Consider the following 27,666-nt stretch of genomic DNA (forward strand, 5'->3'; position numbering starts at 1 on the left):
TTTACATGGGTGTCTCCTTTTATGTAATTAAAAAAAAACAAAAACCCTATAAGCTGTCTTATAGGATGCTGGAAATTACCGGCTATAGTGTGCACTAGGTACAGACACAGATGACCTCTTCTGTTTCCATGGGTGATTTAAGAGCTTTTCAAGGGCTTCTGGGGACTAATTCTTCCCTCATTGTGAAGCAGCATTTGGACTGTGCTACTTGAAGCCATGACTGGGTTTTACAGTGAAGCCACACATCCATCACCGGGGTTCTTTTTTAGGCTTATCTTCTGAGGCAGCAGTGGCTTGAGGGAGAAGTTCTGTAACTGCACAAGCTTCCAGCAGAGAATTCCCCGACCAATAAGCCGTTGGCTCTTTCCTGGAAGCAGGCCTTGGGGGAGGGGTTTGAGGTTCTTATTTTTAAGAGGCGTGTTTGTAAAGTATGCCTTTATGTGTGTTGAAAAGTATACAAATCCTATGACTCCAGCATCTCTAAAAAAAATGACTTCATGCCATACCAGAGTCTGGTCCCTTTCTGCCTGTGACCCAACTTTGTCCCCATGCTACTCAGGCTGGAGTGCAAGTGCGGCTTGCGTCTTGAATGTTCTCTTGTGTTTCAGGAGCTGATGAGGTGCTCTTCTTTTGGCTGATGGAGACCACAGAACTCCTGGATTTCTGGAACACGAGACACAGAAGCAGTGACCATGAGGCAGTGTCTCTGGCAGCCGTGCCTGTGCTGGTGAGGGCTGAACCCCTAGACAGCCTAACTCCCAAAACAGCCCTGTTCTGCTGCTGCCCTATCTGGCTCAAGTCTCCCATCGGCTCATTCCACAGATCCAGAATCCTGGGAATGCTGGTATTGGCCCCGGACCCCATCTTCCTAGGTAAAAGGAACCCTACTGTGTGCCATGAGCCTATAAGCTTTAACAACTGACTGCTCCCAGCCCCCCTAAAATCCAGGCTTCCAATGGCCGCCCATCAGTGTAGTCAGGTCGGCACATGTTTGGTTTTTTTCCTTTAACCAGTTTCTCACAGACGCCTGGCTTCCTGGGCTGAGGGTCATCCCAGCCCCTACGAGCCCTCCCGTCCCCACCTGAGGCTGCATGGCAGTGACCCTGATGCTCCACAGATGACCCTAGACAGGATCTTCTCCCACTCAGGCCCACAGCCCTCTGAGTTCCCGGGACTCGCATGCACACGTACTTTGAATGATACCTCTGTAGGCTAAAGCAGCTGGGGAATCCGGTGCATCAATCAAAAAAGACTGTCCTTTGTCACAACTCTTACCTTAAGGAGATAAATGAAAAAACATCGGTGAAGACAGTGGCCACACGAACTGGGGGTTCTTTCTGGTCGTGTGACCTGAGGAAGGCCTTGAGCCTCACCGGACAAGAGCAAAGCTGAGAAACACACAAAATGAACAGGAGCGTACAAGACGTGGGTTCCACCCGGTGCGTTTTCCACGGCAGCAGCCACCTGGCTGCTGGGCTTTCCCAGCACCTTCCCAAGGACACACAGTGGGGTCCTAGGATCCAGGTGCCACGGTGCAGGGACCTCTGGCAGTGGTCGGAGACCCTGCCAGGCAGATGCTCTTTTCTTCTCCCCCTATCCTGGGCAGAACCCCATCAGCCTACCCAGCACTGCTGGAGAAGCAGGTCTGTGGTTCTGCTCCCCAACCTTAGGTGGGCCGTGGCAAGGCCAAGTGCCGAACTATCCCTTTCTCACTTCCCCTCGTACTTGGGCACAGGGCCAGGGAAACCGAGGTGGGGGGGGGGGGTGCAGGGAGGATCCAAGAGGAGAGGGGGTTGGCAGAGGTGGAGCCCAGATGAGCCCGGGCTACCCCGGGACCATGGCAGAAATGGGGTAGCTAGACTAGGTCTGGGGAATCCCAGCACAGTCCTGTGATGGCCACGATGTTCTCAAGTCTTCCCTTCCCCAGTAGGCCCTCCCCTTCCAAAGGTACCCTGGTTCATTCCCCATTTTCAAGGCTCCCCTTTCCTCTGACTGTGCTCTAAGAACAGTCCTGTCAGAAGAGCTTGTTGCTGAGGCTTTCTGGTATCCTCTGGGGACATCGATGCAGCAGCAGCCCCCCCGGCAGGGATGGGGGGCATTGTTATCACCCCCTCTTACAGATGCGGCTGTCAGGACTTGGAGCCTCCAGCCGGCAGTGGGGAGAAGCAGGACTCTGAGGCCGGGGAGGGGCTGAGAACCCCAGGGCGAGTGAGGTGGCCTTACCTCCTGCCCCAGGGCTCCCACCCAGGCTGGAGCGCAAGCTTCATCCCTTCCTGTCTGTGTCCGGGCATCCACCTTGGCTCCCGCTGGACAAAAGAGTTCACGAGGGTCACAGTGCCCTCACCGCCTTGTCCTCCTTTCCAGTGTATGAACGTGTGCTAACCCCCCTTCCTCACTGGTCTCCTGATTTCAACGACAAATGAGGCTCGGGGACATGTAATGTCACACGGGACTGCTCCCTAGAAGACACTTCATTCTCTTAGCTTCAGACTGAGCCGCCGCCGCCCCCAAGGGCCTCTGCTAGCAGCTCTTGTAAAGTGCTAGAACTTTGCTTCTTTGTGACTAGTGGACGGAGTCAGGCAGGAGGGCAGCTGCCTCCCTCCCTCACAGGGGCTGGGACCTGCACACTGGCTTGGGGCTCCCGGAGCCTGGATAGGCTCTTCCGGGCCCCTCCCATCCTATCATAGGGATCTGAGGGACCTGGCCTCCAGCTAGAGTACAGGCTCACAGCAGCGGGTACGCCCGGAGCCACTGCCCAGCCTGTCCCTCAGCAGCACCCCTGTGCTCCAGCTGCCGCTGGGGACCTTTAGCAGGAGACCTGTGCTCTGACCACCCGAGGGAAAAGGGTGAACTCAGCACCATGCCTGGTCGGCGCACAGTAGTTAATCTCCCTGGGTGTTTGCCCCTCCCTAAAAGAACAGCTGGGATTTCCTGTGGTACCTGGGGGGCCCCCAGTGCAGAGTGCTTCTCAAGGGGGAGGAAAGGCTCCCAGGATATTCTCCTGGGCCCCAGGGTGCCAGAGAGGCACGCAGTCCTGGGGCGGCCCCACCTCCTTCCAGCCCCCCAACAATCTGACCTGCCTGGGCATGGCCCACACAGCTCCCCAGCCTGCTGCCAACCCTCAAGCCTCCCCTGCCTCTAAGAAGCAGCAAGGGAGTAGGAACCTGGCCCTCCCCACACCCGTGTCTCCCATGGTCATCATGGCTGCCCATCGGCCCCAGCTCCTAGATGGCTGGGACCTCAGCCAACTTTCTCCCCAACCATCAAGTCCTGTCCCCTTCCCTCTCCTGCACGTCCCTTCCTCCACATGGCAACGCCCAGCCCCAGGCAAGTCCTACCCTCCTCCCCACTCCGCTGCAGAGCTGCCTGCAGGTCTCCCTCTCAGCACTCGCCCCTGTGCCCTGGCTCAGGGTCTGATTCTCATTTCCCAACTGCTGCAGGCCCAGCAGCCAAGCTTGGCTGCAAAGCTGTCCACACCTGGGCTCCAGCCTGCCTTCCAGCCTTCGCCCCTTGGCTTCCTGCAGGCCCAGGCCCCTCTGCTCGTGCTCCCACCCCACGGCTTCTGCACATCCCCGGCACAGCCGACACACCCAAGTTCAACTCTGTGGTCCCCGGGAAACAAATGTGGAGGCAGGTATAACTTAAAAGGTGTGGACTGCCCTCCCCACCATGCCACTTAGCAACAGTGAACACACAATGGGGATGGGGTCCACCATTCCCTCCTCCAGGCTCACTGCCGCTCACGGGGCTGTCTAGAGGGGATGCGCGGGACTCTGGCATTAAAAACGGGGCATTTGTGGGGCACATGGTGGCTCAAGTGGGTTAAGTGTCCCAGTTGAGCTCAGGTCGCAGTCTCGCGGTCTGTGAGTTGGAGCCCCGCGTCGGGTTCTGTGCTGACAGCTCGAAACCTGGAGCCTGCTTCGGATTCTGTGTCTCCCTCTCTCTCTGAACCTCCCCTGCTCTTGCTCTGTCTCTGTATCTCAAGAATGAACATTAAAATAATCTTTTTAAAAAGGGGGCATTTTTTCATGCAACATAGCCCCTGAAGGCAGACCAACACCCTCACCTAGTGCTGAGAGACAGGGCCCTCGGTGCTGTGCCGGACCTCCCAAGAGGCAGAAAGTCTTCCTAAGGGGTTTTCCAGGCTAATTGTGTTCAGGACTTTCACCTCAGAACCTAATTCCTGAGATGGGACCGCCCAGCATACCCCTGGCCCAGTCCACCTCCGGCCCCCTCGCCTTGGGTGAATTCCTCTCCCATGGCCTCCCGGCATCTTGCAGACAGTCGTGACCCACGTTCCAGGCCCCACGCGGCCCCCTTGTGACCCAGAGGTTTACTCGTTCTGACTACACACCCAGGGGGCCTACGGTTTCCCTCGCCTGGAGGTGAGCACCTGAGAGCGGGCCCTTCATCTGTGGCCCCACGGTCCACGATTGCGGCCGTGCGGGGTGTGAACACCCCGCTTGGCGACACAAAGTTGAGATCGGCGCTCAGACTCACCCACCTATGTGTGGGTCCAGAGGCACTTTTCCGAGGAGAGGGATCTTCAGGTCCTGGCACAAGACCTCCGCACCCCCCGTCGTTGGTGGGAATATCTGAGACTCTTTCTATGAGGCAAGTTAAAAGGGAAGAGTTAGGACTTTGTTTTCAGAATTAAAACTGGACATTTTAAAGCAACTTTAAAAAATGGCTGTTTGAATATGAAACAGTAACCACCCCAGCAGGGTTTTCCTTAAATCAGCAGTATTCTGTGTGTGTATGATCCCACTTCCCAAAATGAGGGGGAAAGTAGAAACTGTGTCACAGAAACCGTGTCCCAGGCTCTCCTCCACCACTACGAGGAAGGGCCTGGGCGGCCGGGCCCAGGCCACCGCATTCCCACCTTGCACTTGGGGCAGACGAAAACACTCATGTTCTCCACCACTCCGACGATGGGCAGCTTCACCTTGTGGCAGAAGCTGATTTCTTTGCGGACGTCCTGGAGGGACACCTCCTGTCAAGGTTCAAAGCACCGTTTATTTCAAGATCAAAGTGAAGACAGACCGTGTGCGGGTAGGGGCGTCAGTGCGGTGGACTCGGCCCCAGAAAGCCTCACGTTTAATAAGTATTTGGTGCCAACCATGTGGTGACGCCTGTTCGGGGCATGGACTCCCACAAACCCCGAAAGGATAAACCTGAACAGCCAAATGGTAAACGTACAATGAATGTGCAGAATAATAACCTTTTATGACACCTCAGGGTTGTTTTCTCAGCAGTACACGACTGTGCACCATTGTCTAGATCGGGGGAAAGTGGGCCCCATCTGGCCGCCTGCCTGTTTTTAGAAACTTCTGGACGCAGCCACGCCCGTTCCTTCACATCTCATCCCAGGCTGCCTTTGTCCTCCAGTGGTACAAAGGAGTAGCTGTGACAGGATGTAGGAGACATAAAGCCTAAAATATTTATATCTGGCCATTTAAAAAAAAAAAAAAAAAAGGTTTGCTAACCTCTGATCTCAACTTTTGAACACAGCTTTATGGACAAGAAACTAAGGCACATTCCTGTATTGAGACTGAATTCACTTCTGAGCTCTGAAAGTTCGTCTGACAGCGTGAGCACTGTGTGTAATCCTTGCTTAGTACCCACTCCACGCCCCGGTGCCACATTATTGCAGACACGTCTGTGGCTTTACCACGTGGGGGGTGCCCGGAGGCTCAAGGCTTCCAATCCTCCCTCTCTCCTGAGCACACCTTTGGTTCTCGGTCTCTCTGACACGGAGGGAGAGACACAAAGACATTAAGGGAGAAGGTCAGCTGGTAAGAGTCCCCGCATCTCCCTGCACCTCTGTCGTTCTCTCCTTGGTGGCGCCGCTGTGTCAAAAATGCCCCCCAAAAGGGTCCGCTGCCTGTAACGGTGGCTGTGAAGGGCTCTGAGAAACCAGGAGACCCTGCTGTCATGTCACACTCTGCCGAGAGGTTCTGGAGGAAGGGCACACAAATGTGGAGCGTCCTTCCATGGCTTCCCGGAGAAGGGCCAGCCTCTGCTCTTGCTGTGCCTCTCTTGTTGAGCCCAAGGGGGGCAGTCTGTGCTCTCTTTCACAGTCAAGTTGCCTTAGCCTTTTTTTTTTTTTTTTAACGTCTCTTCATTTTTGAGAGAGCAAGCATGAGTGGGCTAGGGGCAGAGAGAAGGGGACGGACGATCCAAAGCAGGCTGAGCTGACAGCCCAACGTGGGACTGAAACTCATGAACCTGAGCTGAAATCGGATGCTCAACTGACTGAGCCACCCAGGCGACCCTGAAGAAGCCACCTTGATGCAAAGTGGATTTCTGTGGTTTCTCAACAGATGATTTTGAACCAGTTCACAACAAAACTGAACACCAAGAGTTCCTGTATGCTCCCTGTGCCCACCCCCCTAACGCCTCCCCACTATCAACATCCCACGGCATGGTGCTGCATTCCGAACAGATGCTTTTCCTTTGCGGTAACCTGTTGGGACCACACTCAATCGTGTGGCCGGCCTGGAGTGGCCCCGACCAGCCTAAGGACAAAGCCACCCTCCCTCCACTGCCGCTCCCTGGGACAGGTGCTCCCTCCGCTGCAGCCACCAGAGGGGCGTATCTGCTTCTCTGCACGCCCCCCAGAGCCCTCTCTCACGCCTGTCGCGTCGTCTGCTCCCTGACCCAGGCACCCCCACGTGGCCCGCCGTGGTCACCCCCGCTTGTCGGAGCGCCACGAACGCACTGCGTCCGGCACCCACGTTCCTCCGTGAACTGCACAGGCCCTGAGGGAGGACCGGCCTTTTCCCTCCCTGGCGCCTGGCCCGGGGTGTGTTCGTAGTGGGTGCTCGGCACAGGTCTGACAAGGGGTGATACTGACTGCCTCACAGACAAAAACCTACTTTCTTGCGCTTTCTTAGGAGTGGAGGAGAGTACCATGACAGGCGTAACTCGTTTCTTGGGACCCTGTGAGAGCAATGACAAGAACAGAGCATATCGCAAACCTGACCGTGTTTGTTCACTGCTGGGCTCACTCAGGCTGACGCTACTGCTCTCTCCTCAGCATGCGCCCAGCACGGCCTGCGTGCGACTGGGACAGGAGGACCCGGGCGTTGCTAAAGAAGGGGCAAGGGCTGTAGCAGCTAACCCAGAAGCCTGTCTATACCCGAAGATGGCTGTACGGAAAACCAGACTTACTCTGTTTGTTGGAGACGTGAACAGAAGCACTGCAGGGGGACGGATGCGGGGGCACAGTGGGGGGGAGGTGACCACGAGGGACAGGCTGAATTCTAACAGCACCAGGGGCCCTGCGGGCTTGGTGAAGGACACTTCAAAGCAATTTCAAGCCGCTACTGTTTAATCTGTGGACAGAACTGCAGCATGCTCATTTTGTGCACAGCAAACGCCTGGACCACAGACAAAACATTTCACAAGTTTCTGCAGATCCAAACCGAGGGCGGTCAGAGCACGTGTTGGCGGGAGCTGCTTCAAGAAAAGGGGCTCGAGACCGCACGAGAAAGAAACCGTTCGACAGGGCACAGCGTGGCGCCCTCTCTGCGCGGGCGCTCGCTCACCTGAGGAGTAGTGATGATCACCGCCCCATCGACGTGTGCCGCGGACAGGTACTGGACGGCCGAGAGGTGTTCGTCCGACGTGCCTGGCGGGGTGTCCACGATGAGGTAGTCGACCTCTCCCCAGTCCACGTCCCGAAGGAACTGCTTGATCATGCCTGGAGAGAGATCCAGTGAGGCCCCTTCTCTTTCTCGTTTCCGTACTCACGACTCTCTAGAGGCGGTTCAGGATCTTCACGTACACTTGGTCTGTGCTCTAAATCGGGGGCGTCTGCCCATGGCTGGGGTGGGGCGTGCTACTGGCATCTGGCAGCTAGAGGCCGGGGTGCCGGCACCCTAGAAGGCAGAACACAGTCCACCCCTCCCCTAACAGAGAATTCTCTTGGCCCCAGAAGTCACGAGGGCCTGGGCTCAGGAGCCCTGTCCTAAAAGACACTTTTGCATGGTTACCTTAAGCCTCAGCGGCCCAATCACCTTGCTGTGATGTCACCTCACACGTTTCTTGGGCATAGAAAAGCTACTATAAAACCACAGTGAAAATAATTTCAGGGTTACAGAGGTCTTAAGGAGAAAAAAACCCATCATAGATGTTAAAAATTGTCAAACAGCCCCTGGTATTTCTGTTCGGCTCTCTTCAACCAGTGAGGCAACAACAGAGGCCATGAGATGCTTACAAATGATACCGTGCAAAAGCCCGGCAGATCACAGTTGCCATCCTGACGGGCCAGGCTGCCCTTGGAAGATGGTAAGCAAAGAGAAAAAGTGGAGTGGCAAACCATTCTTCTTTGGTCCCCTCCAGATAACGGCATCGTCAGGACTGCTGAGCAAGAAACCCACGGACATCACCCCCAGGTTGTCTTCCAAGAACTAAACAGGATGAAACAAGAAACATTTAAAACCACAGGGCAAGGCACTTCCTTGTCATTTATCTGAGCTCAAAATGAAAAAACCATTTGGGGAACTAAATGACCACGTGACTTATGGGTCTAGTCATTATTTTTTGCGAGTTTATTATTTATTTTGAGAGAGGGAGGGACGGACCGAGAGAGAGACGGGGGGAGAGAGAATTCCAAGTAGGCTCTGCATTGTCAGCACGGAGCCTGACCTCACAAACTGTGAGCTCACGACCTGAGCTGAAACCAAGAGTGAGGCCATTAACCGATAGCCACCCAGGCGCCTTGGGTCTATTCATTCTTTAAACCCACAAATCGTTTTGAGCAGGAGGAGAAGAAGGGTTACCATACGGGGGGGGGGGGGGGGGGGGGGGGGGAACTTGAAAGAGGTCCCCTGGGGCCCTGTGCTGCAGCCTAACCTCAGTTGAAGCATCCTTTAACTGCTCTCACCTGGGTTGGCAAACCTTAGCTTCCAGGCCAAATCTGGCCCACCTTCTGCTTTCGTATGTCAAGTTTTGTTGGAATACAACCGTGGTCATTCATTCACGTATTATTACCTTCACACTACAACAGCAGGTAGCGTACCATCCCTGAACTGCAAATATTTACTATCTGACCCTTCGGAGAAATAGTTTGCCAGTCCCTGATCTTAACTGTATTCCCTGCACCTAAAACAGTCCTTCGATAGTAAGTATCTGCTGACTGAGTGTTGGGTTGAGGAAAGTGTTGCCAGCCCAACCCACATCTGTTACATACACAAGACACACTACCCTGAAAATAAAGCAAAGAGAAATAATAGGGTGCTTGCGTGGCTCAGTCAGTTAAGCCTCTGACTTCAGCTCAGGTCATGACCTCACGGTTCGTGTGTTCGAGCCCCGCATCGGGCTCTGTGCTGACAGCTCAGAGCCTGGAGCCTGCTTTGGAATCCGTGTCTCCCTCCCCACCCCCCGCCCCCACGACTTATGCGCACTCTCTCTCTCAAAAATAAACATTGAAAAACAAAACGAAACCAACTCACCACTGGAGACCAGCCCGAGCCACTCTGGTGAACCTGCACAAACACGAACATGGACACATGCATTTATAAGAAATGACACACTTAGGCACACTTCTCACACAGACCAATTTACACATTAAGAAAACAACTTCATAAAACAATTCATCCTCTCAAATGCTACCACTAAATCCTTACTAGAGAGTGAACAGCTGGGGAGAGGCCATGGGTCATAGAAGCTCTATTTCTCAACCCCCCACCCTCCCTGAGTTGGGTTATTTTGAAACCCTGGCTGGTTATGTCTAGTCAGGTTCAAATATAACCTGGGGCCAGGGGTATTTTACAGGTGTGACAGCAACCAGGCGGGGGTTGTGGAGGATGTGCAGGGGACTGTGGCGCAGCAAGGCCGTCTCTGTAAAAGGCCAAGTGTGAAGCAGCGACACAGACCCTGGCCCGTTGGCAGCAGGGGTGTCAGCCTGTGGGCACAAGAACTGGGAGGGGGAGGGGGGCGCGGACAGGGGAGAGGTGTCGACTGGAAGCTCAGGGGCCACTTCATGATTCACACTCTCTTTCCAGCAGACGTTCGTTAACAGCCGGCGTTCAACCCCGCCCCGCCTCTTCCTCGTCAAGCCGGACCTGACTCCACTTCCAAGTACACGGCAGTCTTAGCAGCTGTGTCGCCGGGCAGCACAGGAGCCCTACTGTTAAAACGCTCTCCGGAGATCTCATTCCCACGCCACGTCAGTCTCCCACAGCCAACAGCTCAGTGGCTTTCGGGATATTCGCGGGAGCTGGGCCCCCACCACCAGTCAGTTTCAGAACATTTTCGTCACCCCTTAGCGGTCGTCCCCAATCCTTCCACCTCCCCCCCATCCTAGATGACCACCACCCACCCTTGTCTCTACAGAGGTGCCTGTTCTGGACGTTTCACAGACATGCAACCATATACCAGGTGGTCTCTGATGACTGGCTTTAAGGGTTTTTTAGCTTTTCTTTTTTTTTAATTCCAGCAAACATGCCGCGTTGCATTAGTTTCAGGAATACACCACAGTGACTCTACAATTCCATCTGCGACTCTGCTCATCACAACAGGTGTGTCCTTGGTCCCCCTTTACCTATTTCACCCAGGTCTTCATTTAAAAAAAAAAAAACAGGCGCCCGGGGTCTCAAGAGGTTGAGCATCCGACTTCAGCTTAGGTCATGATCTCACGGTTCATGGGTTCGAGCCCCGCATCAGGCTCTGTGCTAACAACTCAGATCCTAGAGACTGCTTCGGATTCTGTGTCTCCCTCTCTCTCTCTCTGCCCCTCCCCCGCTTGCACTCTCTCTCTCTCAAAAATAAACAAAGATTAAAACAAACAAAACAACAAACCTTCTTCCCTATTTAAACTCATCCTCCACAATGGCAGGCTTAAAAGAGGGGGTAAAAAACATAATAACCCCAACAGGGTATGAGAAGAAAACAGCATCACTTCTATTTTATCTCACCATGTAAAAAATTCAGGGTCTATAAAATACTCACCTGTTGGTACATTCAGTGCTATGTGCCCGTAACTGACAAGTAAACACAGAGCCATGCTGTGGGCGTGTGCGAAGAACTGGTCACTGATGGCACATGAGCACACGTGTTGGACCCCCAAGCTCTTCCTCCCTCCTAGATGGTGTCATGCCCCTTCCCGAGGCGCCCTCAGCAGCAAATCCCAGCCCTGAGTAGCGCCCATAGGCCCGGCCTGCCTGCCTCTGGCTACTGTCCAGCTCCCCTACCTGTCACCCTGCCACTAGGCATTGTGCTGGTGACACTCCTGCCCCAGGGCTCCTGCACCTGGTTCCCTCAGCCCAGGAGGCTCTTCCCCAGCAGGATGCCCTGGACCACACCCTCCTAAGCAGCAGCTCCCCTTGCTCCTCCCATCCCCCCTACCCTGCTCTCATTATCTTTGATCCGTCAGCTGCCCCCCTCCCACCAGGGCTGGATGTTTATTTGCCTTGTTGACTACTCTCCCCCAGCTCGCGCACGGCGCCCAGCAGTTATGTGAAGAGTGAGCCAATCTAACACCCTGGGAACATCCTAGATCTCTGGCCTCACTTTAATGCACTGTCTTCAAGGGGGACCCTTTCTGGGACTGCTTCTTACCACCTATGAAGGAGAGATCAGCACCTGTACAGACTGCTATAGGGCTGAGGCCCTCCTCCGTGTCACTCGCCCGCCTTGCAGCCTCAGCTCCCTAGGGGTGACAACGAGGGCAAAAACATTCCCCTATTTCCAAGGGTATGGACCCCTGGCAAAGACCGGCCTAGCTTTCCCAGGCAGAGTGAAGTTTCTGTGTCCTACTTCTGCATTTCACTCGTGTTTCCCTTCCCCTCCAAGAAGGCATTGAAACTAATACTTCTCAAAGGGCGTGGGTGGACTTTATATACAATGCCACCCCCCCACCGTTCACAGCTGTCGTTCACGTAGACGGACCAGTGAATGTTTGTCTGGTTTCAGCATGGCCGGGTGGAGACGCACAGCTCTGCTCCGTCTGGGATCAGCCGCTCGGCCCAGCCATCTGCCGTGAGGATACTGGCTATGGTGTGCATTACAGTTCTCACCTGTTCTCCTTCCAATCCCATCATCTTGGGAATCGATGGCCCACATATATCAATGTCCAGAAGGGCGACCTGGGAAACAAGAAGAGACCAGAGCAATGATGCAACTGAGTGTGCAGTCCTCCAGATGTGCACTACTGGGAAAGAAACGGGGCTTGAGGAAAAGAGAAAGTGCAGAAGATAGAAACTAAGTCAGATGTGGACCAAATGGAATCTCAGGGGAGTTACAGCATGCATCTTCCAGGCGACGGAGACACAGTCGAGAACTCCTAAAGAGAACATGGCACAGTCCATCAACGCCAATGATTTCAGCACCCACCCCCAGATCTGGCCCAACTCCAGGGTGATCTAACAACCCAATGTCTGGTCAAAGATTCGGGTGCAGCCACTGCTCACTGTTCACTCGGCCTTGACCGTGTGCCCGAAGGGGAGGTGGGTATCATTATCCCTGCTTTACAGAAAACGAAACTGAGGTTCAGAGAGGCCCACTGACTTGTTCAATAAGCAAGAAGAGCTGGGACGTAAACCAAGGTCTCCCGACTCCAACACCGGGCCCCCTTCCGTGACCCCGTGGGGCCTGGAGAGGAGGGCCAGAGTGGAGGCTCTCGCTGACCTCTGACCAAGCTGCACTGCACTGTGATCGTGAAAGTTAGTGATGGCTTCCCCTTAACGCCTAACAGGAAACTGAAGGTAAGAAGGAAGTCGAGGGAAGCTGTGTGAAGGCTGGGAGGACTCCTCCCACTCCAAATGCCCCAGCTTCTCCGCGTGACACAGGACAGGCTGGGAGACACCTTCAGGAACCCTCTGAAGAGCAGGAGGGTTGGTATTCCTCTCAAGACTTCGACGTCAACAATCCAGAGTGCAGCACCTCCGGGTAACTTTTGAACTTGCTCCAAATCCGCTTGTTGCTTCCTCTTCGCTGCTCCCAGCAGACCCCAGCCTCCACTTCCTCACTCTGCTCACCCTAGATCAGGAACCGATTCATGATCAGATCAGCCTCTTGGCTCCCCCGCCCCCTGCTGGGCCACCTGGAGAATGCAGCCCAACGATTCTCAAGCTGAGGACCCGGTTTCCTTCCCTTCACACTGGCACTCGAGGCTGGTGGGTGTTAATGATCTAGACCTTTACCTCAGGGCCTCACGACTCAGGAAATCACACCATCACTGCAATCCTAACAGGCTTTCCTCGCACTCTCGGTTTCTAGTCACTCAGTCTCTGCACCCTTTCTTAGGGGAACGATTTTATCAGTTTAGAGGAACCAGGCTCCCCACAACCAAGGGGGCAAATCCTGAGTGCAAAGATGCAGGAGTGCAAGAAACACATCCCATGCATTCTCTCCCCTGGTGGTGTCCAAAAAGACTGACATGTCTCTGCTATCCAGACCTCTGGGCGGCCATGTATCCTGTCCCCTTCACACTTCCTTTTGAACCTGTCATTAACCCAGAACCGATCCAACTAACTCCCTTTCTGCTCAAGCCAGAGAACCCTAGTAGAGACAAATGTGCCTGAGTAAAGCTTACTGGGGCCTCTGTGGAAGGTTCTAGAAGCCTGATGAAACAAGCAGGCTTTGCCACAACCATCTCCCAGCCAGAGACTGGGGGAACAGGGTACCATCAGGATCCCAAACTTCCCCTTAAGAAGAGGTGATGGGGACACCTGGGTGACTCAGTCGGTTAAGCATCTGACTTCCGATGAGGTCATGATCTCACAGTTCGTGAGTTCGAGCCTGGTATTGGGGTCTGTGCTGACAGCACAGAGCCTGGAGCCTACTTCGAATTCTGTGTCTCCCTCTTCTCCCTGCTCCTCCCCTGCTCACACTCTGTCTCCCTCTCTCTTTCTCACAAAAATAAACCTTAAAAAAAAAAAAAATAATAAAAAAAAAAAAAAAGGTGATGGGAGGTAAGCTGTAGCCCTGATGGCATTCCATCCAGTCACCCGTGTGGACTGTTCTCTCCACCCCAACCGTCATAGCTCCTGATCCCAGAAGCCAATGTTCAGGAGACCATCGGACCCCTTCCAAGCTCTCAAGTCTACAAGCCCCGGACACATGCCTTATTCAGTCCAGAAGCCCCCAGAGAGGGCCCGCGAAGGCTATAATTCCCTTTCAGATCACAAAGCAAGATGACCACTTGGTCCCTTGTGGGAGTTGGTGACTCTGCCGTGGAAAGACAGTGTGTGAGCTTTTGTGGTCTCCCAGCTGAGGTGTCACTTTTGAAGCTTCTGCTCCCTTCACCACGACTCACAAAATCCCAGACTGCCGGTGATCCGTGGGAGCGGGGAGGGGGGGGGGGGGGTGCGTCGTCCTAGTTCTGTTCCCTCGTGGCTCAAGACCCTTCGCTAACAAGTTGTTGGGACACCTGCCTGCCTTGAGTGCTAACACAGAACAGTCCTGCTGAGAGTCAGGGATGCGCTTCCCCGAGACAGTGGACAGAAAAGGGACCAGAACTGCCCCCCTGAATTTAGGGAAGGAAGGAACATGTGCTATTTGAGATTAATCAACACAAGAGATGCAGAGTCTACAGTCCGTCCGTCAACAGCCTCCAGCCTTTGGAGACAGTGACGTTCCCAGTCATGAGAAGGATCTATGGGGAAATACACTTTGCTAAGTGCAGACTTTTTTTTTTTTTTTTTTTTTTTGTAAGCCACCAGTGCATCAAGAAATCCAGCCTATCAGCCCTATTTCCACACTGGATGGTGTGTTTCCGTTCAGTTGTGGAGTCCAGACAACTACTTCAGAACGTAACTACGTGGAAGCATCGTTGTGTGTAAACGACAGTCTCCTTCCAAGTGGTTACTTGCCTATGGCCTGGTTAAAGCCCATCTTCGGAGAGCCGTTTAAGAATATGCCTGACCGCTTCTAAAAGCAGAGAGCATTCTGGTTAACGTGGATATTCTCTCAGGGAAACCATCACAGTTTTTGGCTGACCAACTGGCCAATGTAAACGCGATCCTCAAACGGCAAGGGACTGACCAAAGAATAAGTCAACAAGTAGATTTCGAACCTCCTCAGCACGGTGCTTGGGGTAGGCTAAAGTCGAAATCGTCACCACCTCCCCATCCTGTTCCAGTTAGTGGATGAAGCAGTAAGGATGGACGTCACAGAATTTACTGAGCACTTCCCACGCCATCAGGCACCATACTGAGCCCTTTACATTTACAGCCATTACTTCCTTCGGTCCTGATGCTCATTTTACAGAGAAAACGGAGGCACAGAGCCTGGGAACCTGCCCGAGGTCACAGACGCGGTGTGGACGAAGCTGTGATGGGAACCCAGGCAGTCTGACTCCAGAGCCAGTATTCCTGCCCACCACACTCTACAGCGCCCACCACCCTGGAGCTCCGATTCTGCCCTTTCTCCAAAAGCGGTAAGGCCCTGCTTCTTCAGTCTCCTGGGCTCTCCCTTCATTTGTTCCCTGGCCACTGTTCCACCCACTGCCCTACTCCGGGTCCTCCAGGAGCAGCCGCAAACACCGCCTCCCGCCTGGCTTCCTGTCCCCTCTAATGATACTCAGTCACATGCTTGGCCGACTTCAGTGTAATGCTCTTAACACAACGCTCAAATCCTACCTCTTTGCTCGCCAAATGTCTTACCAGGTCATTCAAAGCCTCCCTGGTCTGGCTCAGCCTCGTCTGTGGCTCCCTTCCCTGGAGGAACCCCACCAGACTGCCTGCCACACACATTTCCCTCAGTCCCTGCCAGAGTCCAGAGGCCGCCTACTCCAAGCCCAGGGGTCCCTCCAAGTTCTCTCTCCTATGTCCCAAATCCCTAGAGCACATCTTGGAGGGTGGACGCCAAATTCCAGAGAAGCCCACCTCAGCCACTGGAGGCCGGCAGGAACAGCTCCAGCACCAGCAAACGATCAGAACAGGAAGAAGGAAGAAGGGAGAATTCAGAGCCTGGGTGAGTCAGAGAACACCGAGCGTTTCAGATGACCCAGCCCAGCCGCTTCACTCCCGGCCTGTGGCCTCCCCAAGGGTTCAGCCTTCCTCCAAAGAGGCACTTCCCCTGCCAGCACTGGTGCTTCTGGTGCTGCAAACCAAACTGGGGGCCAGTAAACTACAATCTGGGTGCCAAACCCAGCCCGTTACCTGTTTCTGTACAGCCCACAAAGTAAGAACGGTTATTACGTTTTTAGAAGGGTGCAGAGGGGGAAGAAATTACAGTTTTGCGCTATAAAGTTCAAGTACCAGTGACAATAAAATTGTATTCGAACATGGCCATGTTTGTTTCTTTACAGATTGTCTATGGCTGCACTTATGTTTAAGGGCAGGACTAAATACTTGCTATAGAAACGATTTAGTCTTTGTAGGCCTTCCTAAGGCCTGTGAAACCTAAAATATTCACATTTTGTGTAAAATGTTCTTTACACAAAAGTTTGCCAACCCCTGGAGCAAACTCTAATTTCTTTTTTGTTTTGTTTTGTTTTTTGTTTAATGTTTACTTACGTTTGAGAGAGACAGAGACAGAATGCAAGTGAGTTAAGGGCAGAGAGAGAGGGAGACACAGAATCCGAAGCAGGCTCTGAGCTGCCAGCACAGACCCCAACATGGGTCTTGAACTCCCAAGCTGTGACATCATGACCTGAGCTGAAGTCAGCTGCTCACCGGACTGAGCCACCCAGGCGCCCCGCAAACTCTTAACTCCTTAATCCGGTGATTTGAAAAATGTATTCCTAGAGTCCCTGGATACTGGTGAGGTGTCTCAGTGGCCCCCGTGTATATTGAGGGCATGTCAAAATGGTAGGCTTGATCTTCTACCCACTGTAGCTGTCTTTTTTGCAGAAATGAAGTCTTCTGTTAAGATCTTACGGTGGTATTTCACACTAACGTAGAATGGTTTATCTCCTACAAGGATAAAACGCTGAAATTCACCCAGCTTTCAGAATTTAAAAATAAACACATGGCAGTTTTGAAACTTCGATATTAAATTAATTGACTTCTACATTCCCTTCTGGCACTTTTTATTTTTTTTTTAAAGTCAAAAAGCAGAGGGCCATTTATCAGAGTTGGAAAAGAAATCTGAACTGAAACTCAGCCCTCATATATAAAAAAATAACTCCATATTCAAAACGCACAAAGAGAAAACTAATACCCAAAGATAAGTCCATGTATGAAAGGAGGCACAAAGACCACGGGAAGAACGGAGAGAAGAAATGGCTTTCAACACGAACAAAATACAACTGTTTTTCCACGTAGGCCCTGAAGAGTATCCTGATGCACCAGAGTGCAGTCAGTTGCCAATTCACGTCCAGAGAACAGCAGGCTCTCTGACCCATGGCACGCACAGGGCCAGGCGAGCCACAAGCCTTCGGCGAGGGCTGTCGTTTCGGGGTCAACCTACCAGAGACTTGGAGTCTAAGAGACACCCAGGCTATTCTAGTAACTCTGATGTGTTAAGTATTTATTGGAATTTTAAACAAAATTTCATTCTAGAAAAAACCAAAAACACAGAATGTGTTCTGTGTTAACACACACACACACACACACACACACACACACACAAATCATAAACCACAGTATCCATGGTTTTATTAGGCATAAAGTGGCAACCAAAGTGAATAGGAGGGTCATTTTTCTAAGGTCAATGCAAAATTATCTCGACTCCCATGAATAATCCAACGTATTTTTAAAAATCGCAGGGACTGTAAATTTCCGTTTGAACTTTGTGGTAAAAACATTTTTCCCCCCTCTTCCTCACCACATCACACCTTTCATTAAGGCTGAAATCCAGAGAGCAGGCCCAGGCAGCTGGGAGTTTTCACGCCCATGTGTACACTTGGCCAGGAGTAAGTGGCCCAGTTCAGGGGTTGGCAGACGTTTTATTCCTCAAGGGCCAAATAGAAAATACAGTTGACCCTTGAGCAAGACAACCCCTGTGCAGTTGAAAATCCATACAGAACCTTTGACTCCCCCCAACTTTAACTACCAATAGCCTACTGCTGACCGGAAGCCTTACACATTAATAGTCAATTAGCACTTACTTTTGTGTTACATTGTAACTATATTCTTACACTACAGTAAGCTAGAGAAAAAAAGGTTACTAAAAAACTCATGAGGAAGAGAAAATACATTTATGGCACCATAAAAAACCCACATGTAAGTGGAACCATGCAGTTCAAACCCCTGCTGTTCAAGGATAAACTGCATTTTAGGCTTTGTGGGCAAAATCAAGGATGCTATTTACCGCTTTAAAAGCAACCGTTTTTAAATGTAAACACCATTCCAGCTCACAGGCCATAAAAAGATAGGGGCTGTATTTGCCCTTGGGATATAGTTTGTAGACTCCTGGCCTAGAAACAGGCAGAAAGGGGCTAATAAAGAGAAGTCTGAACTTGACAAAATCATCAGCACACCAAGAGATTAAATGTCCACCTGCTATCCATTTTCATAGCTGGAGAATCTAACAAAATATTTCATTTCACTGTTTAACAGCTATGCTTTCCTCCTTCTCTCTGCAAGGATCTAGATTCCAAGGAAGCCAATCCAACTTAGTCTAAGGAAACCGTTCTCTACAAACCCTCAGGAACCCTCACACAGGAGTCTCTCCCAGTTTTGCCCAAGGTCCCACCTGTGTGTTTTCATCCTCTGCTAGGCCGTGGGCAAGGTGGGCACTGAATGTGCTTTTTCCAACACCACCTTTCCCGGATAACACCAAGATTTTGTGTTTCACGGTCTTCAATTTTTCTTTGATTTCTTCTATGGCTGCAAAGAAAGCAAATCAGGTGATGAAGCCTCTGACCAAATGGACTTGCGAGAGCTAAATCCTTGGGGCTCTTTCAAGGGATCATGGGCGAAATACAACCTAGCTAACGGCGATAATAAGGACTGCCAAGAAAATAAGGCAATTAGCGCATCTGAAATCTTCTCGTTTATCGGTTGACTGGTCTGTGTCCTCTTTCTAGAACATCAGCTCCAAGAGGACAGAGACTGCAGCATCCACTGCTACATTCCCAGCTCTAGAAGAGCGTCACCCACATTAACACGCCCCAACCGGGGACAAAATCTGCCTGGGAACATTTTTGGTTGTCACAAGGAAGGGGTGCTATTGACATGTAGTGCGTAGAGGCCACGATGCTGTGACATGTCTAATAACGGGCAGGACGGTCCCCCACCCCCCAAAGAATTATCCAGATCCAAAGTTCAGTAGTGCCAAGGCAAAGAAACTCTCACAAACAGCAGGCACTTAGGATGACCAAGGATGACGATCACATACTACACATTTACTACACATTCAATGTTTCACCTTCCTGCAAATCCTTAAAATACCCCCATGAGAGAACTACTGCCCCTACACACACTTATTTAAAAAGTAGGCTCCTGGGGCGCCTGGGTGGCTCAGTCGGTTAAGCGTCCGACTTCGGCTCAGGTCATGATCTCACGGTCCGTGAGTTCGAGGCCCGCATCGGGCTCTGTGCTGACCGCTCAGAGCCTGGAGCCTGTTTCAGATTCTGTGTCTCCCTCTCTCTCTGCCCCTCCCCTGTTCATGCTCTGTCTCTGTCTCAAAAATAAATAAACGTTAAAAGAAAAATAAAAAAATAAAAAATAAATAAATAAAAAGTAGGCTCCAAGCCCAACGTGGGGCTTGAACTCATGACCTTGCGATGGACAGTCGCAGGCTCTAGTGAGCCAGCCAGGTGCCCCTTGCCTGTTTTTGAGGAGAAAATGGAGGCCCAGAGAAGTTAAGACCCTCGCTCAAGGTGATATTGTTTGTGGGACCCAAGAACCAAACCCAAGTCTCTTTGAACACCTTCAAAATTCTCCCAGCCTCCTGCTTTTTAAGATCTTTCTGTAAGTCCCCAGAGTCTTCCCCCACCCTCCCATTTATCCTTCGTACTGATTGCTGTGATGAGTTATTTGCTTGGTTGCTTATTGTGGGTCTCGCCTGTTAAACTAACATCCACTGGGGCAGTGACCCCGTCTGTCTCATTCACAGTACCCCCAACACAGACCATTGTGCCCAGGAGGTGATGGATGCATATTTCTGTTAAATGAACGCGAGAATTGCTCTTTTTTTCAAAGGAAGACGATGTTGTCCAAAGAATGAGCCCGAGCCCCGCCTCCCCCACCCCCCAAGTTCAAAGTCTATACCCTACTCCTCGTGCCGAAGGCCTCCTCCGACCACTGCCGGTCACTGTCACTCAAACCTCCGGCCCCGCCCACACTTCGCCCGGACTCCGCTCACTGATCCTTCAGGCCACGCTCACTGATCCTTCAGGCCACGGCCCAGCCCGCTACTTCCCTTTACTCTTCCATGACTTAAGGCCCCGCCTCAACCCTGACTTTACCACGCCCCGCCTCCTCTGGGACCACCCCTCCTAACAGGCATCCTGGTCCCGCCTCTGTCACTCAACCTTTGGGCCGTCCCTCATCACCATCCACCATCAGCTGTCCCCGCACGCCCCACCTCTTCCTGGCTGGCGCCCTTCACTTCCGGCTCAGGTCTCGCCCCTTCCTCACCTGGGTCCGGAGCGGCGCCGGCTCCGGAGGCGCAGAGCCGCTGGTTGGGGCACCCCTGACATGAGGCCCCTCGGCCCGCCTGGGCGCTGCCGGTCCCGGGACAGCCTGCACGGGGACAAGGTCACAGTTAGAGGGGTTCCTGTCCCTCCAGCCCCCCTATCCATGCCCCCTCCGCGCGCTCACCCTGAGGCACCTCCTCCATTCCGGCTGTCTTCGACGTCTGCGCGGGTCACCGGAAGCCGCCCTTACGTATTCCGCCCCTTGGAGCCCAATCTGACTCTCCAGCCGCGCGAAATAAGTCTCAGCAAGAGGGCTGTGTGCATGCGCAGATCTTGTCTGAGCCGCTGCGAGTTCTGAGCCGCAGAGATCCTTTGGGAATTCTTCAGCACCTATCTCCTGGGAACAAAGGCATTATCCTACGTGATCTCAATGCCATTTCATACCCAAGAAATACTGATGCAAAATTGTTAGCTAAGATACACTTTATATTCAAATTTAAGAGCCATTTAATCCGTGGTCCCAGATAAAACTTGCCCTCCACATCCCCATCCTGGATCCAATCAAAGGTCGTATCTTCCTTTTGTTCTCTCTTTAGCCTCTTTTAAATTGTTTTCATTTTTTTTTAATTAAAAGTGTTTGGATTTATAAGAGCGAGCGGGGTGGGGGGCATCCCAAGTAGGCTCCTCACTGAGCCCAATCGGGGGCTGGAACTCACTAGCTGTGAGAGCGTGATCTGAGCCGAAATCAAGAGTCAGACAACAGACTAAGCCACCCAGCCCCATTAGTCTTTTCAAATAGAGAACAGCCTTCCTCCTTCCCATGTTGCCCTTGTTTTATCTTTCAGGACATTGATAAATTTGGATAGTCCAGGCCAATTGTCTTATAGAATACCCCATTATCTTGATTTGTCTGATCCCCTGCCCTTATGATTAGAGTCAGGTTAGAAGTTTTCGGCAGAACACACTTGAGTAATGTGCTTTATTGTTGTATCACAGCTCGATGCCCCGAATTCCCAGTGGGAATGTGAGGGCTTGGTCACTTGGGGAAGCGGCTGTTACTCCGGAGAACGGTATCCTTTTCCATTTGTAATGAATAAAGATTGGGAGGCGATTCGTTCAGAGCATGTGACTAGCCTGCTCATCAACGTGCCACTCTGGTTTTAGCATCGTTATTGCCTAAATCCGTTATACCTGTGTTCCAAAATTGTGCCTTTGGAGGAGAAAAGCTCACAGTCAAAATAGTTAACTTTTCCTGAGGTCACACAGTTCATGGCAAGGGAGCCAGAGGGATGAACCTCGGCCTCCCAGCTCCAGAGCCTGCAAGGTCATCCGTTACATATGCCAGGTGACTCCGTGCGAGGTGCTGGTGCCACCAAAGTGCCCTGATTCCTGTCGCTCTGGTGCCCGTCTGGTTGGGACAGCAGATAATAAAGCAGGGAATTACAGAATTATAAATGCTATGGCAGAACACAAACGGGGAAGAGTCAGGGAGGAATTCCTTAAAGCTGAGCAGGATACATAGATTAGGACAGGGCGGTGGCATTGACAAGTGGGGTCTCAGACGGAATGAACAGTGTGAACAAGCCCAGAGAGGAATTCTGACCTCTTAGGCAGGGACTGTTGGGATCTCCAGTTTGCAGATAAGACAAGGTCAGAGAGAGGGACTTGCCCGAGGTCTTAGAGCCAGGAGGCTGCACAGCCGGGCTTCCAACAGAGTAGGGCCTGGGCTCTCGACCACTAGGCCACACGTTGGGACCCAGGATGCAGATTCCTCTTTGTGAGACTCAGAGAAGCGAAGGGACTTGGCCCTGGGCCTCCCAGCCAGCAGGCCTCACTTGACTCTTGTGACCACAGGCCCTTTTCCCCTCGGCCACACAGCAGAGGGCTGAGGCCAGCCCCCCACTTCAGATCTTCCTTACTGATGTCCCCCAAGACATTTCCAGCGTATTCCTCCCAGCTCTTTCCAGCAGCCCTACTGCTTCATAGCTCTCTTCTGTCTCTCGTGACCCAGGGGCCCGCCCACGCAGCGAGTCTGCTCGGTGGCAGCGAAGAAAGATCTTCTGTTCTTCAACCCCTGTCTCGCTACTGATTCCTCACCACCAGGCTATAGAAACGATCTCCTTCCACACTAAAAAGTGAAATCGGGGCGTCTGGGTGGCGCAGTTGGCTGAGCGTCCGACTCTTGATTGTGGCTCGGGTCATGATTTCATGGTTCATGAGATAGAGCCTCGCATCAGGCTCTGCGCCGAGCATGAAGCCTGCTTGGGACTCTCTCTCTCTCTCTCTCTCTCTCTCTCTCTCTTCCTCCCTCCCTCTCGTGCTCCAACTAAACTCTTTTAAGTAAAATCAAATAAACCTCTCAGCTTTGCTCTAGGTCTCTCCTCCTCTCCCCAAACTCCTGTCTCACCTGGGATGGAATTTTCCATCTGTGGGAGGGGGAGCAGATGGGCAGCAACTAGGCTGCAAAGCAGATTCCCAGGCCCATCCTGACCTCCTCAATCAAAAACTTCAAGGGCTGGGCCAGGGACTCCTCATCTTTACCCACTCACTAGGTAGTAATTATATTCGCTAAAGCTTGAGAACCACTTCTGAAGACGAGTACACCTCAACACTCAGTTCTTGGCCCATTTCCGGTCACACTGTCCACATCCTCCCAGGATGACCAGCTTTATGCTGATGGCATCCTCCACTATCCAGGAGGAAACATTCTCCAGTCTCCAGCTCGTTTCTTCCTAAGTTCAGACACATGTCTCCCAGTCAACACCTGATGGATTTTACTCCATGGGTGTCCCTCAGCTGTAACCAACTTCTATCCACAACTTTTTCCCCCAAACTAGTTCCTCCTTCCGGAGTTCTGATCTCAGAGAACAGTCTCACCACTGCCCTATGAACTTGAGTCCAAAATCTGAGCATCAGCCTTGCTTTCTTCTCACCATCTCCCTTGTATCAGTCATCCACTGCTGTGTAAAGAGTCACCCCAAATATATGTAGTGGTTAAAACAATGGTTTATTTCTCACGAGTCTTCCATTTTTATCTGGGCTCACTCGTGTGGCATCGTTCAGAGGAGAACGGAGAAGATTCTCAGGTGTGCCTCCATTTCCCTCCACACGCCCCGTATCTCTACACAGTCTCTCATCAGCGCCTTTCCACAGCAGCTGTACAAGTCTGCAAACAGGTGCAGGGGCACTTTCCCACACTGTGCTGGTCACATCAAGTGACAAGGACAGACTAGGTTCAAGGGGCAGAGAAACAGAGGCCACATCTTGATGGGTAGAGTGGCAGGTGCATAAAAGAGAGGGCGGTCAAGACTGGTGGCCATCGCTGGAAACATTCTTGAGGTCTCCCTTCAGGTCCGATCAGGGATCAAGTCCCATGGCACACACCTGTTTGTGACGCGATGGCCTCCCTGCCCAAATGCCCCAGTTCCTCCCCCCTTGGTGCATCTGTGCCCTCCCACTGTGAACAGGGCCTTCTATTCCCGGACTCTGTGCTCAGGCATGTGACTTACTTTGCCAACGTGATGTGTTAGCCAATGTGACCTAACAGAAAACAGACATTTGCCCGTTTTCCCTTTCTTGCCCCTCTGCCATCACCAAGAGAACATGTCTGGGCTGGTCTGTGAACGTAAGATGTGGGACAGAGCCACCTACCCAGACCCACAGGTGACCACGGATGTGGGAGTCCAGAAGGACCATCCAGTCGACCCACAGACTCATGAGCCAAATAAACACTGGTTGTTTTGAGCCGTCAAGTTTGGGGGAGCAACAGACCAGTGATGTCTCCTTGCTGCCTTCCTCCCAGACCTCATCCTCCTGGGCCTTAGCAGGCCTTGCTAGGCTGTGCTGCCAGAATGAACACCCTCCAGACCGCAGAGGCTCAAGGCAACAGTTTATTTCTTGCTCCTGCTACTTGTACAGCTTCACTGGCAGAGACCTGTTCGTTGTAGTTCCTTGACGATACAGAGGACAGAGGCCCGACCATCTCCTGTCGACACTGCCTGAACACAAGCCTCTAAAGATCGTGTGATTTGGGGGCGCCTGGGTGGCTCAGTCGGCCAAGTGTCCACCTTCAGCTCAGGCCATGATCTGACGGTTTGTGGGTTCGAGCCCCGCGTCGGGCTCTGTGCTGACAGCTCAGAGCCTGGAGCCTGCTTCAGATTCTGTGTCTCTGCCTCTCCCTGCCCTTCCCAGCAACCTGGTCTCTCTTGAGCCCGCACGCTCTCACTCGCTCTCACTCAAAAATAAACATTAAAAAAAAAAAGAAAAACAGCGTGATGTACACACTGCTTCTGAAATGCTTCCAGCCAGAAGTGTCCTCTATTTGCATACCTTCCGTTCCAACGAACACATGGTCATACCCAAAAAGGTGTGGGGAGTGTGGTCAGTCGCATGTGCTGGAAGGAGAGGAAACCCAGACCGGCACAGAATCATCTCTGTTGTTTCTCGGGGTTTCTCTCCTACACGTCTTACGGTCCTTTCCCCTTACAGTTCAGACTGGGTTACTCTGCTACTCTGACACCTTCAATGGCTCCCTATGGCCCAGGCTAGCACCAATCTGGATGTGGTTTTCAGTGGCCTCCATGACCAAGTTTATTCCTCTGGCCCCACTTCTCGCTGGGTGCCAGTGTGCATGCCAAGCTCTATCTAAAATGTCTCTCCAGCAGACATTTCCCCGGGCACCCCAAGCCATCACTCTGTGGCTCACACAGGTCCTTTGACAGGAATGTCCTACCTGCTGGCCCTTGCCCCGTCCTGTGACGTCTCAGCTTTCCACACCATCCCACGGAAGTCATTTCTGGCCTGTGGAATCCACGGCATGCTCCTTTCCTGAACACAGAGTGTTCCCGAAGCCTGTGCCCAGTTTTCTGTTTTAGTAACTTGGGAGGTGTGAATGCTACAAACTTCCCAGAATCAGCGTTTCAAAGTATATTTACATCTCCTTTACATTTACTTACTTTGGGGAGTTTGATAGATTTTAAATTTAAGATTTTTATTTCGGTCCCCCTGATTGAAGATGGCAATGGGGACGAAAACAACAAAGCGAAAGCTGGAAATTTTGTCGTTTTCAATGTAGAAAACTTAGCAAGTGCCAAAAGATTTAATTAGCTACATTTTTAAATGCTTTTAAAAATAAGTTTGGAAAACTAGAGACACAGCAGAACGATCAGTGATTGCCAGGGGTTGGGGAGGGAGGGACGAAACCGCAGAGCACAGGGGATTTTCAGGGCAGGGAAACTTACTGTGTGACACCATCAGAGTGGGCACTTGACATGTTGCAGGGGTCAAATCTCACAACCTTACAGCACCTAGTGTGAGCTCTAACTCAAACTGTAGACTTTAGATAATAATAACGTATCAATATTATGGTTCACCAATTGTAACAAATGACCACACCAATGCCGGGTGTTAATAACAGGGGAAATTGGGGTGGGGGAGGCAGAGAAGGAACGTTTGGGAACTTTCTGGACTTCCTGATAAATTGTTCTGTGTGCCTAAAACTGCTCTGAAAGCCAAGTCTCATACTTCTGAAGTTGTTAGGGCTCAAATGAGCACTGGGAGGGCTGGGACATGCGTGTGTATACCTCCTGGAGGACGTGTTTCTCAACCTACCCACATACTATGATCACCTGGGGGCTCCTCTGCCGAGGACCTGCTCCCCCCCACCCATTAAGTTAGAGTCCTGGGCAAGGGCCCGGGCATGTAAAGGGGTGCTGAATTCCGTTTCCAATGTGGGGTTGCGGTTTTCCCAAACCAGTAACACTGCGGGCGCCAGCCAGGTGGTCCAACAATTCAACTCAGTTTCTCCATTCTGAGGCTCTTTACCCGGAGATAGCATTTGATTCCGCAGGATGCGGGCTCACTTTTACAGGACTGCCTCCCCACCCGCACCCCTCCCCTTCGCTGACTCCAAAAGCCAGTTGCAAGCCTAGGCTGTCACCTGTGCTTCGGACTGCCCGGCTGTGGAGTGGGGATCCCAACCTCCTTGGACCTCAGACGCCTGTCCAAAGTCCAGCTTGCTCGGTCTTCTGACCGACTAGCTACCAATCAGCTTTTCCAGGACCTCCCCCGCTTTGGATTCGATTAGTTTGCTGGAACGGCCCACAGAACTCAGAAAAAACGTGTCACTTACCAGATTACTGTTTTTGTTTTTATAGAAGGAGAGAATTCAGAAACAGCCAGACGGGAGAAATGCACGGGGTGAGGTTACGGGGAGAGACTGCAGGAGCGTCTGTGTCCTCTCCAGGCACGGCTCTCTCCCCAGTTCACCAAACTGGAAACTCTCCACACTCGGTCCTTTCGGATGTTATGGAGGCTCCATTACACAGGCACACTAGATGAAATCATTGGCCGTTGGTGATTGGCTCAAATTCCAGCCCCCGGGAGGTGTTGGGAGGGTTGGGTGGGGAGGGATGGAAAGTTCTAACCCCGCAAACGCTTAGTTGGTTCCCTGGCAACCAGCCCCTTCCTCCCCGGGAGGTCCGAGATCACTTCGTTAACATAACAAGAGACACCTTAATCGCTCTTTGGAAATTGCTAGGGTTTTAGGAGCCCCTTGTTGGTAAGGGGAGGAAAAATCCTGACTCCAATTCTTTTGTTGTTGTTGTTTATTTTTGAGAGAGAGCGTGAGCAGGACTGGGGGAGAGGAAGAGACCGAGAAAGACAGAATCCAAAGCGGGCTCCAGGCTCTGGGCTGTGGGCGGTCAGCACAGAGCCCAACGCGAGTCTCAAATTCACAAACCGTGAGATCATGGCAGGAGCCGAAGTCGGAAGCTTAACCAACTGAACCACCCAGGTGCCGCTCCTGACTACAAATCTTATGAGGTGAATAACACTGGCCAAGTGCCTTCCTATCTGCAGCCTCCGTTTGCTGGTTTGTAAAATGGGGATAATAAAAGCATTTGCCCCGTGAGGTTGCTGTGGGGGCTAAAACACTATAACTGAGGTAAAACACCAAGCACAGACCATCCCGAGGGCAAAGCTGGTCCAATACAGGCTCGTGTTTAAGTAAACTTAGGGTTGTAGGTGAGAACTACAGAGGTTTTTTTGCAAACGGGGGACAGAGGCCTAGGCAGGGAAAGTTGCCCGAAATCAAACTGCAGGTTAGTGGATGAAACAAGACTAGCACCTGGGTGAAACTGGTTAGACATTTAGACGCTCATTCAGCAGGACGGGAGCGTTTTAAACACAGG

The 27,666-nt window shown here is 52.1% G+C and overlaps 2 protein-coding genes across 4 annotated transcripts in view; one reads left to right on the forward strand and one right to left on the reverse strand.

Annotated features, from left to right (window-relative positions):
• Positions 1–4,006, forward strand: part of TVP23A (trans-golgi network vesicle protein 23 homolog A) — a 33,109-nt gene extending 29,103 nt beyond the window's left edge. The window contains exon 8 of the mRNA XM_058711935.1: positions 609–4,006. The gene's annotated coding sequence lies outside the window, so the exon portion shown is untranslated. The remainder of the gene's footprint in view (positions 1–608) is intronic.
• Positions 1–26,781, reverse strand: NUBP1 (NUBP iron-sulfur cluster assembly factor 1, cytosolic). 3 transcript variants are annotated; one of them, XR_009256843.1, is made up of 13 exons: positions 26,607–26,781; positions 20,661–20,873; positions 20,478–20,582; positions 18,589–18,722; positions 12,024–12,092; positions 9,459–9,491; positions 8,324–8,414; positions 7,551–7,705; positions 4,883–4,993; positions 4,505–4,607; positions 2,224–2,306; positions 1,192–1,275; positions 1–663 (listed from the first exon to the last, which is right to left on the reverse strand). XR_009256843.1 is itself a non-coding variant. In XM_058711933.1 (12 exons), exons 2-12 carry the CDS (start codon positions 20,677–20,679, stop codon positions 605–607), a joined length of 963 nt encoding a protein of 320 aa, XP_058567916.1. In that variant the 5' UTR covers positions 20,680–20,873; positions 26,607–26,774; the 3' UTR covers positions 1–604. The 3 variants fall into 3 exon arrangements, 2 of the variants coding, with proteins under 2 accessions (XP_058567916.1, XP_058567917.1); XM_058711933.1 differs by lacking the exon at positions 2,224–2,306 and having other exon boundaries at positions 26,607–26,774; XM_058711934.1 differs by lacking the exons at positions 1–663; positions 2,224–2,306 and having other exon boundaries at positions 4,501–4,607; positions 26,607–26,778.
• Positions 26,782–27,666: the final 885 nt, after the last annotated feature.

The sequence above is a fragment of the Neofelis nebulosa genome, chromosome 18 (genome assembly GCF_028018385.1).
Source record: "Neofelis nebulosa isolate mNeoNeb1 chromosome 18, mNeoNeb1.pri, whole genome shotgun sequence".
Lineage (NCBI taxonomy): Eukaryota > Metazoa > Chordata > Mammalia > Carnivora > Felidae > Neofelis > Neofelis nebulosa.